We start from the raw sequence: 21306 nt of genomic DNA, 5'->3' as shown, positions 1-21306 counted from the left end.
ATCAAGTGCTGGTGCTTTGGTTGGGTGGGAAAGAGAGGTGAGAATGCCAGAATGACTCACAAAAATTCAAGAAACACGCGACTGCAGACGGGTCAGTTTGACTATAGCGCGAAGAGTAGAAAGAGGACAGAAATTAAGAAGGACCTATACAGATTACCAATCATGGAGTGGATAACGAGCACTCAAACACGTTAAGTTGAAATCTTGTTGTACCTTAACCAAAGGCCATTCTAGAACGCACTGGTATTACTGGGGGCGGGAGATGGCATCGCCCAAGCTCCTAAGCCTGTTCCATCTATTTCCAGTGGGCAGGTGACAGCAGGGCTAGAGAATGCCCGCTCAATTTTGCCTTCGGGAGGACATTCGGGGGGTTTCATCTCTCCCCGGAGCATTTTCTGAACTGAAGTCAGGAAAGCAGACGGTGCTTGTGTCCCTAGCTCAGGCCTCGCAGAGTGACTGCACCTGGCACGGAAGCAGCTCAGGTTGTGCGAAAGGCCAGTCTGAGGTCTCGGGTTTCGGCAGCGGGAGGCCGGGCGCCCACCCTCGCCCCTTCCCGCGCCGGCACCAGGAGCGGCGGCCAGATCCGGCAGGCCGGACAGCGGGGACAGGAACCTGCGGCAGGCCGGGGCCGAGGCGGAGGAAGCGGCCGCCGCCCCAATTGAGGGAGTGCGGCCGGGGGCTTCCCACGGGAGGAAGGATAGCGACCCCTTTCGAAGGTTTCCAACCCGCTCACTCACGACGCCCCGGCCCCGCCCCAGCCACTACGGCCACCGCCTCCTCCCCTGCTGACTCGCGGGAGGACGGAGGGAGGAACCCGCGCCAGCGCCTTTAAGAGGCGTGGTCACGTGCTCCGCCCTACCCTAGGGCGCCTGTAAGGGTTGGGGTGCGGGTAGCGAGGCGTGCACTGCTGCGCAGGCTCAGTGGCCAGACGACGGACTGTGTGTTTCCAAAATGGCGGCAGCGATGGATGTGGATACCCCAAGCGGCACCAACAGCGGCGCGGGCAAGAAGCGCTTTGAAGTGAAAAAGGTTGGGTCTCGCCAGCGCCTTCCTCAGGGAAGCTAGAGAGGAGCGGGCCTGGCTGGCAGGCCCGAGGATGACCAAGGCGCAGAGGAAAGGGGTTCATTTCAAGGCGTTCTTGGGACCGGGTACCACGAAAGGAAGCTGGGGGGAGGGCCTTAGCGTTGATGGGCGTGACGGCGGCCCTCTCTCAAGCGTAGTGCTGGTTTCACTGTAATGCTGAGGGGCCAATCACAGAGGTGGTTATTGAGATACGCGGGGATACCACAGCGCATGAGTTGTCACCGGAGTGGTTGGAGGGTGGGGTGAGGACAGGGTGGGGTAAGTGGAATGGGGAGTCGGAGTGACTGCAGTGGTGGAGGATGGGGCAATACAGCAAAAGCCGGGAACCTGAGGTCCTACCGCATTGAGGCCTCTAAGGAGCCGGGCTGCTAATCTTTCCCCGCCCCCTTCTAAAGCTTGGGGTCCTCTGACCCTGAAGGACCCTGGTTTTTGCTTAATCAAGGCTTCCATTATAATGTCCCTTCTCTGGCTGGCCCTCTGCTGACTTCTAGCGTCTCGAATGTAATGCTTGGCTTTTCCGAGACGTCTAGTGGCTTGTCCCACAGCCACTCCAGTCCTGTGGTCTCTGTCACATTCAGAATCTTCTCCTTTCTAGAAAATAAAAAGCATGGTGGAATTTATGAAAAAGAAAATGAGAGCCCAAATCTTTTGGCATTTTTTTTTTATTAGTATTAGATCATAGCTGTGTACAGTAATACGATCATGGGGCATCATACACTGGTTTTATAAACAGTTGGACACATTTTCATCACACTGGTCTTTTGGCATTTAGAGAGGGTTGAGTACTAGCTGCGAATGCTTGGTAAGAATGAGAAAGCAAAAACTCGGAACATGTCTTTTTGCATGAAATGCCATTTAGTGCTTTGCCAACAGTTTGGAAGGGAAGTCAGTTCTCAACTAAAATGGAATCTTCAAAATGAAGATTCTGAAATAGGGAGGATGTTATTCCTGGAACATGTGGCTGAACACTGACAATATTTCCCCTCCCAGTGTCTTTTGGCAGCTCATTGTGGCCACTGCTGCTCAGTTTCAGCAGCCGTGTTGAAGAATAGTAGAAGTAGGGTTTTTCTCCAAGTTGAATCTGTGGTGTGAAAAGTGCTGAAGAAGTTATTGGACATCGAGAATTGGGTTTGAAAGGGATGAAGGTTTGGGGAGTGGCACCAAATTAGTGAATTAAAGGAGAGTGGGGATTATTTATAATTGCAGAAGCCAGAGAGTTTAATTACTTGAACACTACTTTTCAAAGAACTCTTACAGGAATTATCTTAACTGACTATAATAGTAAGGGCATATAAGAGTTGAGAACATCAGTTCATTTGATGGTAAGAAGTAAAATTCTCTTGAATTCTAGAATTGTTAGGAAGTAATGTTAGATTCAAGTGATGACCTTGTTCTGTGTACTGACACTGAGTAGTTACCCAGCTTATCCAGTGATTACCCATTCTGTGATCCAATCATCATCTTAATTCATTCTCTTCCCTAGCTTTCACCTTCCTCCCCCCACCCCCAGTGGTAAGATAGGATTTTATTAGACAGAAAGGAATACAGAAGCAGTAAAAAAGCACCAGAGCTTCTGGCAAAGAAGACCCAAGTTGGAAGTCTCTCTTGGATCCTTTAGGGCACCTCCCCACTCTTGCTCCCAAAACTGCCTGGAAAAGCAAATAGTTATTTATGCAGATTTTGAGCTCTTCTGCAACTGCCAGGGAAACCTGCACAGTAATTCAAGTTTGTGCTTATTAAACCTAAAACAGGCACTTAAAAATTATTCCTAATTTGCTTACATGGATATGGCTAAATTATTTTAAGCTGCAGGAAAAAAAATAAAAATAAAAGATGGCTCATTAATTTCTGTGTTCATATACTCACCCTTTTGGAGAATGGGAGAGCATACATGTAGCCCATTATTGTCCTCCAATATAATAATTAAGAGTAATGTAATATCTCAGAACTTTTGTTTGGTAGTCCCTGTGGCCAAAGAGATGATAACTGCAGCTGTAGCAGGAAATCTTAAGGAGAGCATGTGTGTTATATTACATGGAGAATGCACTATTTCCCCTTTTTGTCTTTGCAGTGGAATGCAGTAGCCCTCTGGGCCTGGGATATTGTGGTTGATAACTGTGCCATCTGCAGGAACCACATTATGGATCTTTGTAAGTAATTGGAGGAGGAATGGGGGGAAGTTGAGAATGTTACAGAGATTGTCCTATCTTGATATGACCAATTTTCTTCTTCACAAGGAGATATAAAGCCTAGTCATACACTCAGTCCTCTGCATCTAGTCTTTTGGTGTGTTTGAAATAGAGTAGTTTTTATGATGTCCTAAAAGCCTACACAGCACTCAGGATAAGTCTACTTAACCTAAAGATGGCAGGGACATATTTAAAATGAATTGTGGACATAAAGACACTGTTGCTTCCTTCTCTGCATCCCCCATCTTCTATCCAGAGTCAAAGGCAGAAATAGTGAAAGGAAGAAAATTAACTTTGAGCTATAATATTGTATCTGGGATAGTTTTTTCTGGGCAAGATTTATAAAAAACAAAGCCTAAGGAGTAAAGATTTTCCATGTTAGCCCCAAATATAGTAAAAAAGGTAATTGTAATAGTAATATTTAAGTAAGTAATTGATTACACTAAAGAAATTGTATTTAAATCTCCACATCCTTACTTACATGTGGTTAACACATAGTGATCCCATTATAACTGTTGATGGACTGACTTCATGTCCTGTAGTAATAGAGGTAAGAATGCTGATCACACCAGAACAGTTGAGGTTACTTTTTCATCTGAGACCTAAAATAATTTGTTATGAGATCAGAGATGGAAAAAAAAAAAAAAATGAAACATCACCTGTGGCTCAAAGGAGTAGGGGCCAGCCCCATATGCCGAAGCTGGTGAGTTCAAACCCAGCCCCGGCCAAAAACAGCAAAAAAAAAAAAAAAAAAAAGGACATCACAGATGGGGCAAAGAAACTTTTAAGTTTCTAGATTAGAATTATAGGCACTTATTTTTTTTGCTTGTTCATCTGCGATATGAGTTTCATTTTAAATCATTCTCACTTTGATGGTTTCGCTGGTCTTTTTTTCTTTTTTTTTTTTTTTTTTTTTTTTGTAGAGACAGAGTCTCACTTTATGGCCCTCGGTAGAGTGCCGTGGCCTCACCCAGCTCACAGCAACCTCCAACTCCTGGGCTTAAGCGATTCTCTTGCCTCAGCCTCCCCAGCAGCTGGGACCACAGGCGCCCGCCACAACGCCCGGCTATTTTTTGGTTGCAGTTTGGCCGGGGCCGGGTTTGAACCCGCCACCCTCGGTATATGGGGCCGGCGCCTTACCAACTGAGCCACAGGCGCCGCCCTGGTCTTTTTTTCTATTCTTTTCTTTTTGACACAGTCTTGCTCTGTCATCTGTGCTAGAGTATGGTGGCATCATATTATAGCTTGCAGCAACTTCAAATTCCTGGGCTCAAGCATTTCTCCTGCCTCAGCCTCCCAGGTAGCTGGGACCACGGGTGCCTGCCACAATGCCTGGCTATTTTTTTTTCTTTGTTGTTGTTGGAATTGTCATTGTTGCCTTAGCTGGCTGGAGCTGGGTCTGAACCTGCCAGCCTTGGTGTATGTGACTGGCGCCCTACCCACTGAGCCAGGGGCACCGCCCTCTCCTTACTACTTTTATTAATCTTGGCACTATCCAATCTAAAAGTTGGCCACAGGCTTGGTGCCTGTGGCTCAAGCGGCTAAGGCGCCAGCCACATACACTGGAGCTGGTGGGTTCAAATCCAACCTGGCCCGCCAAACAACAATGACAGCTGCAACCAAAAATAGGGCTGGGTGTTGTGGCAGCCGCCTGTACTCCTAGCTACTTGGGAGGCAGAGGCAGGAGAATCACTCGAGCCCAGGAGTTGGAGGTTGCTCTGAGCTGTTATGCCATGGCACTCTACCCAGGGTGAAAGCTTGAGGCTCTGTCTCAAAAAATAAAAAAAATAAAATAAAAGTTAGCTACAGGGCGGTGCCTGTGGCTCAAAGGGGTAGGATGCCGGCCCCACATGCTGGAGGTGGCGGGTTCAAACCCAGCCCTGGCCAGAAACTGCAAAAGAAAAAAATAAATAAAAGCCGCAAATACTAGCATACATATATTTTAAATTTTGTGGTCCCTACATTAATAAAGTAAAAATAAAGAGATGAAGTTGGCTCAGCGCTTATGGCTCAAGCGACTAAGGTGTCAACCACATACACCCGAGCTGGTGGGTTCGAACCCAGCCCGGCCCGCCAAACGACAATGACGGCTACAACCAAAAAACAGTTGTGAGTTGTGGCTAGCGCCTGTAGTCCCAGCTACTTGGGAGGCAGAGGCAGGAGAATCGTTTTAGCCCAGGAGGTTGAAGTTGCTGTAAGCAGTGATGTCACAGCACTCTACCCAGGGCAATAGCTTGAGGCTATGTCTCAAAAAAAAAAAAAAGAGATGAAGTTAATTTTAAAATTATATTTAATTTACCCTACTATATCCAAAATATTTCTTTAGCATTTAGACCACTTAAAGATGATATATATATATTTTTTCCATTCTTATGATACTTTACTAAGAAGAATGTGTTTCATTTCCATCCGGCTTAAAGATGATATTTTACATTTTGTTTTTTATACTAAGTCTTTGAAATTCAGTGTGTATTTTACACTTAGAGCACATCGCAATTTAAACTAGACACATTACAAGTACTCATTAGCTACATGTGGGTAATGACTACTTACTGGGCAATGTAAGACTAACCCAGAATCTCTCAAACTTGCTCAAAGGTGTTTTCCACGATCATGTTTACATACAGACTATGGCAGTTCTGTTAAATATTCCTACAATATCCTATAGTTTGTATTAATTTAATTTACTTGGTTCTTGGGCAGTGCCTGTGGCTCAAGGAGTAGGCGCCAGCCCCATATACCAGAGGTGGCGGGTTCAAACCTGACCCTGACCAAAAAAAAAGCTGCATCTTTAAGTGGTCTAAATGCCTGTGGCTCAACCGGCTAAGGTGCCAGCCATATACACCTGAGCTGGCGGGTTCGAATCCAGCCCAGGCCCACCAAACAACAATGACAGCTGCAACCAAAAAATAGCCAGGCGTTGTGGCGAGTGCCTATAGTTTCAGCTACTTGAGAAGTCAAGGTGGGAGAATCGCTTGAGGCCAGGAGTTTGAGGTTGCTGTGAGCTGTGATATCACAACTCTACCCAGGGCAACAGCTTAAGTCTCTGTCTCAAAAAAAAAAAACTGCAAAAATAAAAATTGCTTGGTTCTCTATCCATGTTATTTACTACTGTACCCAGCATCTAAACATAGTATTTAGTATATAAGTTCTCACTGAGTGAGAATAAATTATAAAAACTGAATAATTCACTGAATGAATTATAAAAACACGGAATCGTCTCTGTGTCTGTAACTCTTTGGTTAGGGCACCGGCCACATATACCAGGGCTGGAGGGTTTGAACCTGGCTCAGGCCAGCTAAACAACAATGACAACTGCAACCAAAAAACAGCCAGGTGTTGTGGCAGGTACCTGTAGTCCCAGCTACTTGGGAATAATGCTGATCACACCAGAACAGTTGAGGTTAAGCAAGAGAATTGCTTAAGCCCAAGAGTTTGAAGTTGCTGTGAGCTGTGACACAGCACTCTACCAAGGGCGACATGATGAGACTCTGCCTCAAAAAATTAAAAGCAGGGAATAGTCTGATCATTGCAACTTGGAAAGCATGAATCAAATAATTTGTGTTAGAAAGCAGTCATGCCTTGTGCTGGCCATTTACTGTCTTTGGCTGCTTTGGGCTTTGACCCTGTTTACCTTTCACACTACAGTCAAAGCACATCAGCAGCCACCATGTTGATTAACACAGATGGCAGGAACCCATCACAGAAAAACACGCACAGTTTTCAATGTGTTTGGGCGGGGTCTTTGATTATGTGCTTGCCAGTTTCACTGACTTGCATTTTTATGAGGAATTATACCCAGAGAAAATTTTACCTTCTTGGGACTGCCAGAAATAGTTAATGGGTCACCACTGCCCTGGGAACTCAGGCTGAGGAGCGTGTCGGCTGCTGCCCAGTGGAGCTAGCGGGCAGGCAGATTAGCCCAACAGGGCAGAGCACAAACAATACTCACTTTCTACTTCAGAAGAATCGCTATACCATGTTCTTGGGCTGGATAAGAATGCAACCTCAGATGTCATTATATCCTAACAAAAACTTGCCTTGAAATATCACCCTGACAAGAACCACCATAACCCAGAGGCCACAGAGAAGTTTAAGATCAACAACACACAGGCCATCCTGATGGATGACACAGAGAAAAACATTTGTGACAAGTACGGCTGCCTAGGCCTCTTCCTTGCTGAGCATTTCGAGAATCCGTTTGTGGAGAAGGGGAAGATCTGCTTCGGGCTGACTAGTTGGTGGGCCAAGACCCTGTTTGTCCTGTGTGGCCTGCTCACGTGCTGCTACTGCTGCTGCTGCTGCTTCTCAAGCTGCTGTGGCTGCGGCTACTGCTGCCGTGGGAAGTCTAAGCCTGAAGCACCCGAGGGCGAGGAGACCCATTTCAACGTGTCCCCTGTGGACCTGGAGACACAGCTGTAGTCTGACGAGAGGGAAGCCACAGACACACCAATTGTCACACAGCCAGGGCCTGCCACTGAGACCACTCTATGTCACAGCCAACTCTCATCCCAGCTACCACGCTGATTGGTTCAGCTAAATCCAGGAGAAGCTCTGGTCAGTGATAGGATCAGCGCCTGTCCACTCCAACCTTAGAATCATGAACTGTAGTCACAGAGATGAGGAAGCTGCCGCCTGCCTGCTGTGGCCACACTGGGCCCCTCCTGCCACCTGCATGTCTGCCCAGCATCAACCCTTGACCCATGAAATGTGTAGCATGCAGTATTTACAGCAGTGTAGCTACGGTATTCTGTTTTTCCTTTAATAGCATGTGTGGGGTTATGTTCTACGTCTGTGTTGTGAGTGTGCTGCAGCAGGGCTGTGTTAACTAGACAGGGAGCTGCCTTGGGCTTTCAGTCAGGTCCACCCGTGAGGGTTGGCCCTAGCCACCAGGTACTGCCTGGCCAACTGGGCAAGAGAAGGAGAGAGCTGCCTCTTCCCCCACTGTGCTGTCTTTTGGCGACTGGAGGCAGGTGCTGCCCAGCGGAGCTGTGACTCCATGTTGGCCGCAGCCCCAAGGCCACAGCAGGCTTCTGTCACCTTCTGGGGAAGTGCCTGGGCCACATCTGCCCAGGTACCACCAGCATCCGCGTCTGTTCCACTGTGTTTGTGTTGGGCATGGTTTACATGGGATCTCTCCATCTTAGACACGGGGCCTTGCAGCGGGGTTTTTCCTGTGGGTAAATTTGTTGTTGGAGGCAAAGGAGGAGCCCTGTCTCAGACTGAAGCCATATTCTTTGCAGTCTTTCTAACCTAGGTCTCCTCGTCACATGGCTGTGAGGTTCCTGTGCAGTGGAGGACACGCTCCTTCCCCAGTGTGTGGGAGGTCGTTTGTGTTCCCGCACCTCACCCCCAAGGCAGCAAGCTGGACTGTCGGGGCGAATCTCCCTTCTCCATGTCTAGATTATCTACCATATTCCTTCAGGCCACCTGTCCTTTCTATAATCCTTTTTGGACTGTTAGAACCACAAATGGTGGGACCAGTGCCATTAGTCACAGTTATAGGGGCTGTGAGTTCCAGTGGGGGTGGTGCCTGTGTGAGCACCCTGCCCTGGGATGGACCACCCCCCAGATTCACCTTTGAGTGTTGGCCTGCACGGCCTGGACCCCGCTTGTTTTTACCTGTCCTCTGTGATCAAGAAGGAGTAGAGAGCTAGGTCCCTGAAGGCAGGGGTGGCTGGACTTGTGAACTGTTGGAAGTTGGTCTTTCCTGCCTGTGTCCCAGAACAGATGGGGAGCTGAGGAAGTGTGGGTATGATATCCCTGTGCTGGCCCAGGGTTCAGAGCCACCCCACACTCAGCAGCTGCCCTGGCCCTGGCCCCTGGAGCAGAGTCCAGGGCTGGTTTCTGCAGAACTTAATTGCTGGCTGCTATTGAGTGTCTTCTAAACTTCCAATAGAGAAGAGGAGGAGGAGGAAGCATCAATGCCTATGGTGGCTCTGGCTTGACCACACCAGAAAGGGCTCCCAAAGCCCACTCCTCTCTGCTCACCTGCTGACTCCGCCCCAGTTCATCTTGCCTGTGCAGCCCACCCAGGGCTGTGCAGTGGAGGACACGCTCAGGAAGGCGCTGCTGGTGGAGGTGCCCTGCCTGGCCCAGCAAGGATGTGTGATGGCCCTAAGTACAGACCCGGCCTGGCCATGAGCTGGCTGCTCACACCAGGTTCTTGAGCAGTTTGTCCCATTTTGCTTTATTTTTTACTTGTTGATCATAAAGACTTCCGGGGAGAGGGAAGATAATCATTATGATACTAAGTTAGAAATAATTTGTTAAAATCAGACCTTTCATAAAAGTATAAGAGATTTATTGTTTGGCCCATCCTTGAACAAGGGAGGAGGTGAGATAATAGAGAATCTTCTTTGCTAATCACAATGCAACAAAGAACTCAGCCTGAGATACTGGCTATAGCAAGCCTTTGTGATTTTTCTTGAGACAACTTAGGAATTGAGTTGTTTCCCCTCCCTCCCAGCCTTCACCACTCCAGAATGGCCAAGAGCCAGCTTCAAAGCGTGGATCTGAGACAAAGAGCTGCCTGTCAAGGGGCCTGACTTCTGCTTGGTGACCAACACACTCCCAGCACCTTTTGTGCCTGTCCAAGTGGGGCCTTTGCCAGGTGGCTTTTCAGGTCCAGAATCTTATTGCCCATTTCTCACAAGCACGGAGCTGCTCCTGGGCGGTGAGTATGGTAGAAAAGAGCACCAGGTCAGGAAGTTTGTGGAACCCAGTACCCTGTGTAATTTGGGAAAATGAAATAAATCATGATGGCCAGGATAAAAAAGTAGTTAATGATTTTACACAACCCTGCTTTTCTTTACCTCTGTTTTTAAGTCATTGTGCATCTCTCTGGATGTGAGAGAGTGCACGTGCTGGAAGGACCACCAAAGACAAAGGCCATTGTTGGAGTTGAGTGCTGGAGGAATCGACGTAGGCTTTCAGTTAAATACCTGTTTACCTCAGAACTTAAGTGTCAAATGAAGTAGAATATTGAACGCCTCTAACAGAAATTATGAAAGTATTTTAAGTCTTTTGTATATTCAGTGACTATCTCCTGGGCATTTTGTGAGGCACCAGGATAAAATAGTGACTGAAATCAAGTCTTTATATTTGAGAAATGCACTCTTTTACTATAGATACTGAAGAGAAGTCCAGGTACTACAACTTAAAAAATGGATTTATGGGTGGCTAAGGCACCAGACACATACACCTAAGCTGGTGGGTTAGAATCCAGCCAGGCCCGCCAAACAGCAATGATGGCTGCAACCAAAAAAAAAAAAATAGCTGGGCGTTGTGGCAGGCGCCTGTAGTCCTAGCTACTTGGGAGGCGGAGGCAGGAGAATCACTTGAGCCCATGAGTTGGAGGTTGCTGTGATGCCACAGCACTCTACCCAGGGCGACAGCTTGAGGCTTTGTCTAAAAAAAAAAAAAAAAATGAATTTATGATCTCTCTAAAGAGACTTTGTTTTTTAGAGACAGGATCTCACTTTGTCTCCCTCGGTAGAGTTCTGTGGCATCACAGCTCACAGCAACCTCCAGCTCTTGGGCTTAGGCCATTCTCTTGCCTCAGCCTCCTGAGCAGCTAAGACTACAGGTGCCCACCACAATGCCCTGCTATTTTTTTGTTGCAATTTGGCCAGGGCTGGGTTTGAAGCCGCCACCCTCTGTATATGGGGCCGGTGCCCTACTCACTGAGGCACAGAAGCCGCCCTCTAAAGAGACTTTGTAAAAGATGAAAATAAGAATCTTAATTCAGGGGTGGCACCTGTGGCTCAAGGAGTAGGGCACTGGCCCCATATGCTGAAGGTGGTGGGTTCAAACCCAGCCCCGGCCAAAAACTGCAAAAAAAAAAAAAAAATCTTAATTCAGCAATGGCAATTTTCTTATATATCTAGTCTGGCATTAAATGAGCACTTACGTAAATAGGTGTAAATAATAAGAATGATTATGGCTATGCCCCAGTCAGATTTCCCTACAAAGCATTCTTGGTCTGAAGGTTTCATTTTTTGAGTCCATACTGATTCCACACACCCTCCGATGGCTTTGTATTTATTTTACTTTGCCCCATTTCTTGGTTGGTTTAAAGAGTTGCTGTAATACAGGGTCTGCTAAGTGGTATTTTTCCCCTTTGGTAATCTTATTCTAGATGGAGGAGGTATCTTCATCTTAGATTCAGTGTTTGCCCATCAGACATGAGTATCTTCCTAAAACTACAGGTCCATCAATGTTGGAAAGCGTGAAATCTCTTCACTCTTGAGAAGAAGCCATTGCTCAGCAGTCCTTTGGTGGTACTGCTTTTGTATTGAAGATTGAAAGTCCCCAAGCTTCATAAATCATGTAAGAAGCTGCTTCCTTGGCAAGGGTATAATGAACTGGTTATGTGCTGCTGTTTGCCTGCTCTGGGTTGACAGTGAACTATTCGTGCTCCTGTTTTAATTAACTGAACTCAACACCTGTACTTTGTGCAACAAAAGCTGGAAAACATTTATATACATATTGGTGCTCATTTTACACTCCTGTTCAATCATTTCTATGCCATCTCCCATTCTTAGCTGGCATTCTAGATTCTAATCCTATCCCTCCTATATATTTTTGTTCTTGTTATGAATTTTCTGGTAACAAATAAATACATATTTGGCATTATAGGCATTCTATTTATAGAAGCAGTTTTTGTTTGTTTATTTAAGTAGCAAGAGCCTACTTTGCACTTGGCATAGAAAGACAGGGTCCCTGCTCTGTAAGAGCTTTTGAGTTGGGGGGCAAGGAAGGAGGGCATGCCCATAAAGAGATACTTACGATGTCACTTAATCAATGGTGGATGTTATGACTGTTTGAAGGAGAGGAAGATTGCTGAGGCTGGGGGACTGAGGAAAGCTTCAGTCAAGGAGGGAGTTAAGCTGCACGTTGCAGGGTAGAGAGGGATTGAGAGACAAGCAGTAGAGTGTGGAATAAAGGCATGGAGGGAGGCAAGAGTGGGAGGGATTCCTTAGTTAGAAAGTGCCATAGGTTGGCTCAGCGCCCATAGCACAGTGGTTACAGCAGCAGGCACATCCACTGAGACTGGCGGGTTCGAACCCACCCCAGGCCACCTAAATAACTGACTGCAACAACAACAACAAAATAGCCAGGTGTTATGGCTAATGCCTGTAGTCCCAGCTACTTGGGAGGCTGAGGCAAGAGAATCACTTAAACCCAAGAGTTTGAGGTTGCTGTGAGCTGTGACGCCACAGCACTCTACCCAGGGTGACATGGTGAAACTCTGTCTCAAAAAAAAGAAAGTGTCATAGGCACAGACAGAAGAAAGACCTAGGACAAATTTAAACATGATAATAAACCTTGAAACAGTTTTAGTTTTTACTTTAATAATTGTGGCTCTTAACTTAGCTGATTCCATGAGACATAATCCTCATCTAATTTAGAAATTCCAACTTGAAAGCCATCAGATTTTATTTTTGCTGCCATTCTTGTAAATACAGAAGTACATGTACAACCCCAATAAATTCTTTTTTTTTTTGTAGAGACAGAGTTTCACTTTATGGCCCTCGGTAGAGTGCCATGGCATCACACAGCTCACAGCAACCTCCAACTCCTGGGCGTGAGCAATTCTGCCTCAGCCTCCCGAGTAGCGGGAACCACAGATGCCTGCCACAACACCCGACTATTTTTTTTTGTTGCAGTTCGGCTGGGGCCGGGCTTGAACCCGCCACCCTCGGTATATGAGGCCAGCGCCCTACCGACTGAGCCACAGGTGCCGCCCCCCAATAAATTCTTGAATATACTGCATAGAGCCTAGATACTTCACTCTTTATCAGATGGCAAACCAAGTTACTCTGTAGTGTAATCTGAGTAGCAAAAGTAAGTGATTTCAGATCTTTGACCTTCCCTATTTTCATTTTTTCTTTTTTTGAGGCAGAGTTTCACTATGTCACCCTCAGTAGAGTGCAGTGGCGTCACAGCTCACAGCAACTTTAAACTTTTGGGCTCAAGTGATTCTTTTGCCTCAGCCTCCCAAGTAGCTGGGACTATAGGCACCCGCCATAATGCCCAGCTATTTTTTGGTTGTAGTTGTCGTTGTTTGGCTGGCCCAGGCAGGATTCCAACCCACCAGCTCAGGTGTATGTGGCTGGCGCCTTAGCCGCTTGAGCCACAGGCGCCAAGCCTGTCACTATGTTTTTAAACAAAGATAGGAAAGCATGCTGTTCAGTCACACCTGTGTCTTTTCTGTTCCTTTCCCTTTTCCACATTCCCTAAAAAACAATTACAGTGGGCGGCGCCTGTGGCACAGTAGGTAGGGCGCTGGCCCCATATACTGAGGGTGGGGGGTTTGAACCTGGCCCTGGCCAAACTGCAACAAAAAAAATAGCCAGGCATTGTGGCAGGCGCCTGTAGTCCTAGCTACTTGGGAGGCTGAGACAAGAGAATCGCCTAAGCCCAGGAGTTGTGGGTTGCTGTGAGCTGTGATGCTACAGCACTCTACCGAGGGCAACAAAGTAAGACTCTTATTTCTTTAAAAAAAAAAAAAAATTATGACTAATGAACCACTTGAATTGTTTTGGCTGCTGTAGATTGAAAGGCTGCTGCTCCCAAGGTCCATGAACCTGTTGCTTTTGTTTTCCCACAGGCATAGAATGTCAGGCCAACCAGGCATCTGCCACTTCAGAAGAGTGCACCGTGGCGTGGGGCGTCTGTAACGTAAGAAACGTCTTTACCTGTCAGCATGGCTTATAAACATAATACTATTCCTGCTTTGCCAGTCTTGAAAATAACTAGGAAAAAATGACTAGCCCACCTTTCTCTCAAAAGGTATACAAATAATCAAAAAGGTTTTAAATCATCATACTATTTACCTGGTAATAGGGCAAAAATTACTAATTACTGCATAGGGGCATTAGTTGGTCTTGGTATGAAGTGGACCCACTTTTGAGGGGAGACCCGCTTTTGTTAGCAATATTTTGGGGACTCATTTTGGGAATTCCCTTTAAAGCCTGTGGTGCAGTCTTTGGCATATTTTGTTGGCGAAAATCTTTACCTTCTAAACAGACTATTTTAAAGGCCAGGTCTCTTGTGGAATAAAGTTTGGTAAATAAATTGACTGTCCAGATCTGTGTGTGTGAATGTTTTAAATGTGGCAAATATACTGAGTTAGGATTTTTTTTTTTAACATGACTCATGCCAGAAACGTTTTCTGCACCATCGTTGGACTGAACGTGGGGCCTTTCAGAATGTGACAGCTGTAAAGGATAGTAATCATCAAATATATTCTAACATGGGTTAAAAATTTATCCTTAGAGCCATATAGTCTCAATGACCTGAGCTGAAATTGTCTTGTCTGGGCCTCCTATGGCAAAGGGACAGGACCACAGCTTCTAGCATGACACAGGGCCAAGCGGTTCTAGAGTCATACCACCACGACTGGGTTACTGAGTAGATGGGAGCTCTCTGTGTTTTTCCCGTCAGGTTGAGGCTCTCTTTTCCCTGCACGGCCTTGTGATACACTTTCTTTTTTTTGTGTGTGTGTGTCCTGCACGGCCTTGTGATACACTTTCTTTTTTTGTGTGTGTGTGTGATTTTTTTTTTTTTTTGGCCGGGGCTGGGTTTGAACCCGCCACCTCCGGCATATGGGACCGGCGCCCTACTCCTTGAGCCACAGGCGCCGCCTGATACACTTTCATTCTGTCGGTTTCTTCAGGACCCTTCAGCTGGTTTCACAATAGCCTGGCCGAATGGCAGCTTTCACCATTTATAAGGGTAGAGAAAACATATTGGCTCTTGGCCCTCCCTGGCTTCTTAAATTTGGCTAAAGAGAGACCCAAGTCAGCTTGCCATAAAGGAGAGCATGGTGTGACAGAGCCCCTGGATAAGTCCTGGGTTCTAGTTCTGGGTCTTCTACAAACCAGCTCCATGAATTAGTCAAGTCACATAGCTTGTCTGGTTTCAGTTTCCTGTCTGTAAAATGTAGATAGTAATTATCTGTCATGCTTGCTTGCCAGGGTTGCTGTGAGGCTCAAATAAGGTAATATGTGTCAACATCTTCTGTAAACTATAAAGTACTGCAAATTTATCTTCTGTAATTGTACTCTGACTGTAAAATATACTTATTAGTGTATCTTAGGTTATTTCATTTTATTTTTTTTATTATTATTATTATTTTTTTTTTTTTTGAGGCAGAGTCTCACTACGTCACCCTCGGTAGAGTGCTATGGCATCACAGCTCACAGCAACCTCAAACTCTTAGGCTTAAGTGATTCTCTTGCCTCAGCCTCCCAAGTAGCTGGGACTACAGGTGCCCACCACAACACCCAGCTATTTTTTGTTGTAGTTGTCATTGTTTAGCTGGCCCAGGCTGGGTTCAAATCCGCCAGCCTCAATGTATGTGGCTGGCACTGTAACCACCGTGCTACGGCACCAAGCCTATCTTAGGTTATTAGCAGAGAAAAAAAGTCAGGATCATAAGTGCTCAGGGGTGCTGCCCTGATACCTACTTTACAGCCTCTGTCCCCCAGCACTTGCCATCTTTTTCAAAGTAGTTGGGCTATACAGGGACACTGTATTCGGCACAGTGCTTAGTGGGTGAGGTGGAAAGGAAGGGTGTCTTCTATCCCCTCAGGTGATCCTGTAGTTGAGAAAAATGTCTCAGCTTTCTGCCTTTTGGAAATTGTGCTTTTTCTGTTTTTCACAATAAGTTGTATGCGAGTGGACAGGAAAGAGATCTTGCATAAGGCTGTCATCCTGGGAGAATATTTGTACTGTTGAATACCCACAGTGTGCTGACTATGGATTCTGCTATTTAATTACTGAATTATATTTTTGACTTTGTCATAACAAAGTCCACAAAATAACATTCCATATTATGTGGAAGTTTCCTGCATGCTTTGGGAGACATTCCAGCCAGATTTCAAAGCTGTTGTTAACCCAAGCTTGTAAAAGCTTTTGCTGTTTTGTTGGGGTGTCAATATTTCTCCCCTTGCCCCACCTTAACCCACCAATCACAGATGAAGAGTAATTGAAGGTGAACACTTACTGCTGCTTCCTTAGTGATCACGTGAGCAGGGGAGGAGACTGAAGGTTCATTGCAGAGGTATTGTGGTGAGCCCCTCTGTAGCATTAGCCAATGCCAAAAAGCTGCACACACATTTTCCTTTCCCCGAATCCAAGCCCACACCTAGCTCCCTTCCGGTTGCCAGTGCTCTTGGTACTCTGGCCTTTTTACTTCCTGTCTTAATTATGAAATAAGCCCTTTGATGTCTTTCTGTGGCTGTGTGCAGTTTATTTCTCATAATCCTTTTACCCCAATTTTTAAAATAGGGTAAATCCTTCCTTTTTTTTTTCTTTTATTTTTTTTGTAGAGACAGAGTCTCACTGTACCGCCCTCAGGTAGAGTGCCATGACATCACAAAGCTCACAGCAACCTTCAACTCTTGGGCTTACGCGATTCTCTTGCCTCAGTCTCCCGAGTAGCTGGGACTACAGGTGCCCGCCACAATGCCCGGCTATTTTTTTGATGCAGTTTGGCCGGGGCTGGGTTTGAACCCGCCACCCTCGGCATATGGGACCGGCGCCCTACTCACTGATCCACGGGCGCCGCCCATGGTAAATCCTTCCATTACCCTAATTTTAAGACAGATTCCTTCACCCATTAAAGGCATTTAAAGTCCTGCATTCTTGTAATATCAGTTTGTCTATGAACAAATCTGGAAGTAAAGTTGCGGCACTGGGAGGTGCCCCTCTCAGTTTGGGGTGAGTGGCAGTGGCTGTGCACGACCCTACCGGAGGCTTTGGGGAAGGCTCTGCTCTTGGGGTTCTTGAATAAGAAGGGTGGGAGGGGGCGGTGCCTGTGGCTCAGTCGGTAGGGTGCCGGCCCCATATACTGAGGATGACGGGTTCAAACCCACCCCGGCTGAACTGCAACCAAAAAAAAAATAGCTGGGCGTTGTGGCGGGCGCCTGTAGTCCCAGCTACTCGGGAGGCTGAGGCAAGAGAATCGCTTAAGCCCAGGAGTTGGAGGTTGCTGTGAGCTGTGATGTCACGGCACTCTACCGAGGGCCATAAAGTAAGACTCTGTCTCTATAAAAAAAAAAAAAAAAAGAAGGGTGGGAGGGCAAGGGTGCTGCTGGCGACCGAGAAGGGGGAAGTCGGGAATCTGTATGTAAGCAGGGCCTTTTCCCTTTCCCAGGAAAAGTAGAAGTGTCCCCGTATAGGCCATGGGGCCAGGGAGCCACAGTCCATATTTCCTCAAAGAGAAGGGGAGAGAGCTCATTGCCAGAACAGATCCCCATGCTTCCTAAAGAGTGTCTTCCTTCAGCAGTAATGACATTTCTAACACAAGGTTTTTTTTGTTTGTTTGAGACAGTCTCAGTATGTCACCCTCAGTAGAGTGCCGTGGCATCCCAAGGTCACAGCAACCTCAGATTCTTGGGTCAAGCGATTTTCTTGCCTCAGCCTCCCAAGTAGCTGGGACTACAGGCGCCTGCCACAATACCCAGCTATTTTTAGAGATGGGGGTCTCGCTCTAGCTCAGGCTGGTCTCAATCTCGTGAGCTCAAGCAATCTACCAGCCTCAGCCTCCCAGAGTGCCAGGATTACAGGCATTAGCCACCGCGCCCAGCCCCCAGATGTTTTTCTATACATTTACATGCAGGGTTGGTTTTTGTCCCTTCTTGACAATATATCCTGGAGATTTTTTTTATGTGAATATACATGGATTGATCTCATTAAAATGTATATATATATTTTTTTTTTGAGACAGAGTCTCAAGCTGTCACCCAGGGTAGAGTGCCATGGCGTCACAGCTCACAGCAATCTCAAACTCCTGGGCTTAAGTGATTCTCTTGTCTCAGCCTCCTGAGTAGCTGGGACTACAGGCGCCCGCCACAACGCCCAACTATTTTTAGAGACAGGGTCTTGCTCTGGCTCAAGCTGGTCTCAAACACGTGAGCTCCAGTGATCTGCCTGCCTCGGCCTCCCAGAGTGCTAGGATTATAGGTGTGTGCCACCACACCCGGCCTTCTAACACAAGTTTTGTTGGAAATATCCTTGTATGTGACCAGGGTAGCAAGGTGTAACTGCTGCAAACTTTGGCCTGTCATCGTTGTCTGCTGTTCATTTCCAGCGCGCTGTCTGTAACCCACTCAACCCTCCTGTGGGGCATGTTGTCAGTAGATGGCTAAGCCTATGCAGGGTATTTTTAATAAAATGTCTCTTTTCTTTCAGCATGCTTTTCACTTCCACTGCATATCTCGCTGGCTTAAAACACGGCAGGTGTGTCCACTGGACAACAGAGAGTGGGAATTCCAAAAGTAGGTGTCTCTGTTTTGACATTTATAAGACTGGGCTTGGTGGTCATTGCTATTCTCTGACCCATCTCAAGCTGTGCATAGCCCTTCTCTTAAAAGTTGGAGACATGGGGCGGCGCCTGTGGCTCAGTGAGCAGGGCACTGGCCCCATATACCGAGGGTGGCGGGTTCAAACCCAGCCCTGGCCAAACTGCAACAAAAACAGCGGGGCGTTGTGGTGGGCACCTGTAGTCCCAGCTGCCTGGGAGGCTGAGGCAGGAGAATCGCCTAAGCCCGGGAGTTGGAGGTTGCTATGAGCTGTGATGCCATGTGAGGGCAACAAAGTGAGATTCTATCTCTTAAAAAAAAAGTTGGAGACATGGAACATGCCTTATTTTATTTATTTATTTTTTTTTAATTTATTTTTGAGAGAGAGTCTCAAGCTGTTGCCCTGGGTACAGTGCCGTGGCATCATAGCTCATAGCAACCTCCAACTCTTGGGCTCAAGCAATCCACTTGCCTCAGTTTTTCTATTTTTAGTAGAGATGGGGTCTTGCTTTTTCTCAGGCTGGTCTTGAACTCGTGAGCTCAAGCAATCCACCCACCTCAACCTCCCAGAGTGCTAGAAGTACAGGCATGAGCCACCGTGCCTGGCCCATTTTATTTTATTTATTTATTTATTTATTTGAGACAGAGTCTCATTTTGTTGGCCCTCAGTAGAGTGCCATGGTGTCACAGCCCACACCAAACTCAAACTCTTGGGCTTGAGCAGTCGTCTTACCTCAGCCTCTCAGTATCTGGGACTACAGGCACCTGCCACAAAACCTGGCTGGTCTCGAACTTTTGAGCTCAAGCAGTCCACCTGTCTTAGCCTCCTAGAGTGTTAGGGTTATAGGCGTGAGCCACAGTGCCCAGCCCCATGCCTTTTTTTTTTTTTTTTTTTTTTTTCAGAGACAGAGTCTCACTTTGTCACCGTTGGTAGAGTGCCCTGGCGTCACAGCTCACAGCAACCTCCAGCTTTTGGGCTTAGCTAATTCTCTTGCCTCAGCCTCCCGAGTAGCTGGGATTACAGGCGCCCGCCACAACGCCCGGCTATTTTTTGTTGCAGTTTGGCCGGGGCTGGGTTTGAAGCCACCACCCTCGGTATATGGGGCCGGCACCCTACTCACTGAGCCACAGGCACCGCCCCATGCCTTATTTTTTTTAAACTAGCTTTTGGTTCATTAAATAAGGACTCACCTATGTGGGAAATGCACAATGGATTAGCCAGTGTTAGAAGTTTGCAGCCAGGGGTTTCCCAGCCCTCTAGATCAGTGGTTCTCAACCTTCCTAGTGCTGTGGCCCTGTAGTGCTGAATGTAATCAGTGCTATAAGTTAGTTGGAGTTAATGATCAGTTTTGAAACTGAAGGCTGTTCAATTGCCATTTTCAGTATTTGCCTTACCCCAGATGTGCCTGAGTATTGGAGTTGAGTTGAACATGTACTGAGGTAGACTGGGAAGCCCAAAAGCTCAACTGTGTGTAAACCTCTGATGGGAACCAGCAGGCAGAGTTCCCTTTCACAGCCACCACCAATGACGTTTCCCTCTCGCCCAGCATCTGCTGGTGACTGTCAGGTGGTAGTGGCTATGGCTGAGTCACAAGGAAGGTCCATGATTAAAGGGAGTAGCAGACAAGAAGTTGTGCAGGATGGTGACATGAAAGGGGAATCACAGTGACAATCAAAAGCCAATGTGATAGCCCAATCTTGGATCACACTTTTGGTCCCTTCACATATTCTCAAAGTTCTAACTGATGATACTCAGATGTTTAAACAGGTTTTATAGTCTCAAACAGAAAGTTGTCATGGAATTACTGAAATAATTTACTTTGTCTTTCAGGTATGGGCACTAGAAGAAGAATTCTTCCATCAAGCTTAACTGTTTTGTTATTCATTGACTGAATCGCTTTCCTGTTACTTAATTATAAATTAGATAGGACTGTGTCTTTTCTGCTTTGTCTTTTCAGTTTGCTGTTCCTGCAGCCATATTGTATTCTGTGTCAAATAAAATCCAGGTGGATTCTGGAACAGGTGCTGTCTCTTGTATATGTGAAACAGTGAACATAAATGAAGGGTCCCCACTTCCAAGGCTGAAAAGCCAGCTTTTGAAAGTAAAGTGTTTGTTCATTAGAACCAGCTCAGGCTTGTCTTGTGGACACATTGCCTAGTCATGAAGAACCCGACTGCCCAAAGGGGAGTGTGGGTCGCTGGCACCTGAAAACAGCAGTCAGCCCTGTCTTCTTCCTTGTGACAGCAGTCGGCAGCTGAATGAGGGGTTGTGAGAACATGGGATTCGGTGACCAAACCCACCTCTGCGTCCTGGCTCCATAGCCTGGTTACTGATGGCAGCCTCTCTCCGTCCCGAGCATTTCCCCTCTGTAATGTGGGCTTCTGACGACTAAGTGGCATCATGTGCATACAAATGAGTCTTTATAAAATGTGAAACCACTACACAAATTTCAACTATGGTTGCTTGTGACATGTTGCTCTCCTTCTTAGCTTAGAAAAATAAATGTTGAAAATTCTTAATAATGCGATCTTGGCTGGCAAAAGAATGATTTAAAAACACAGGCTTGGTGCCCATAGCACAGTGGTTATGGCACCAGCCACATACACCAAGGGTGGCGGGTTCGAACCCACCCCAGGCCAGCTAAGCAACAACGACAACTGCAACAGAAAAATAGCTGGACATTGTGGCAGGTGCCTGTAGTCCCAGCTACTTGGGAGGC

General features: G+C 46.6%; 1 protein-coding gene and 1 pseudogene across 2 annotated transcripts; both read left to right on the top strand.

Moving 5' to 3' along the window:
* The first annotated feature begins 872 nt into the window (after positions 1–872).
* On the top strand, positions 873–20605 carry RBX1 (ring-box 1). 2 transcript variants are annotated; one of them, XM_053582705.1, is made up of 5 exons: positions 874–1029; positions 3155–3233; positions 13888–13958; positions 18477–18562; positions 20418–20605. In XM_053582705.1, the coding sequence occupies exons 1-5, from the start codon at positions 952–954 to the stop codon at positions 20428–20430; spliced, it is 327 nt and encodes a 108-aa protein (XP_053438680.1). In that variant the 5' UTR covers positions 874–951; the 3' UTR covers positions 20431–20605. The 2 variants fall into 2 exon arrangements, with proteins under 2 accessions (XP_053438681.1, XP_053438680.1); XM_053582706.1 differs by lacking the exon at positions 18477–18562 and having other exon boundaries at positions 873–1029.
* On the top strand, positions 5356–13877 carry LOC128581550 (dnaJ homolog subfamily C member 5-like; annotated as a pseudogene).
* Positions 20606–21306: the final 701 nt, after the last annotated feature.

Source organism: Nycticebus coucang, chromosome 3 (genome assembly GCF_027406575.1).
Source record: "Nycticebus coucang isolate mNycCou1 chromosome 3, mNycCou1.pri, whole genome shotgun sequence".
In the NCBI taxonomy this organism is placed as follows: domain Eukaryota; kingdom Metazoa; phylum Chordata; class Mammalia; order Primates; family Lorisidae; genus Nycticebus; species Nycticebus coucang.
This window is presented reverse-complemented; position numbering and strand designations above follow the sequence as displayed.

What these genes read in the sequence shown, in the direction of transcription:
- RBX1 (XM_053582705.1), top strand. Translation starts at nt 952, where the DNA reads ATGGCGGCAGCGATGGATGTGGATACCCCAAGCGGCACCAACAGCGGC. An exon ending in GAACCACATTATGGATCTTT is followed by an intron (nt 3,234 to 13,887) that starts GTAAGTAATTGG and finishes GTTTTCCCACAG; the next exon opens with GCATAGAATGTCAGGCCAAC. An exon ending in TGGCGTGGGGCGTCTGTAAC is followed by an intron (nt 13,959 to 18,476) that starts GTAAGAAACGTC and finishes CTTTTCTTTCAG; the next exon opens with CATGCTTTTCACTTCCACTG.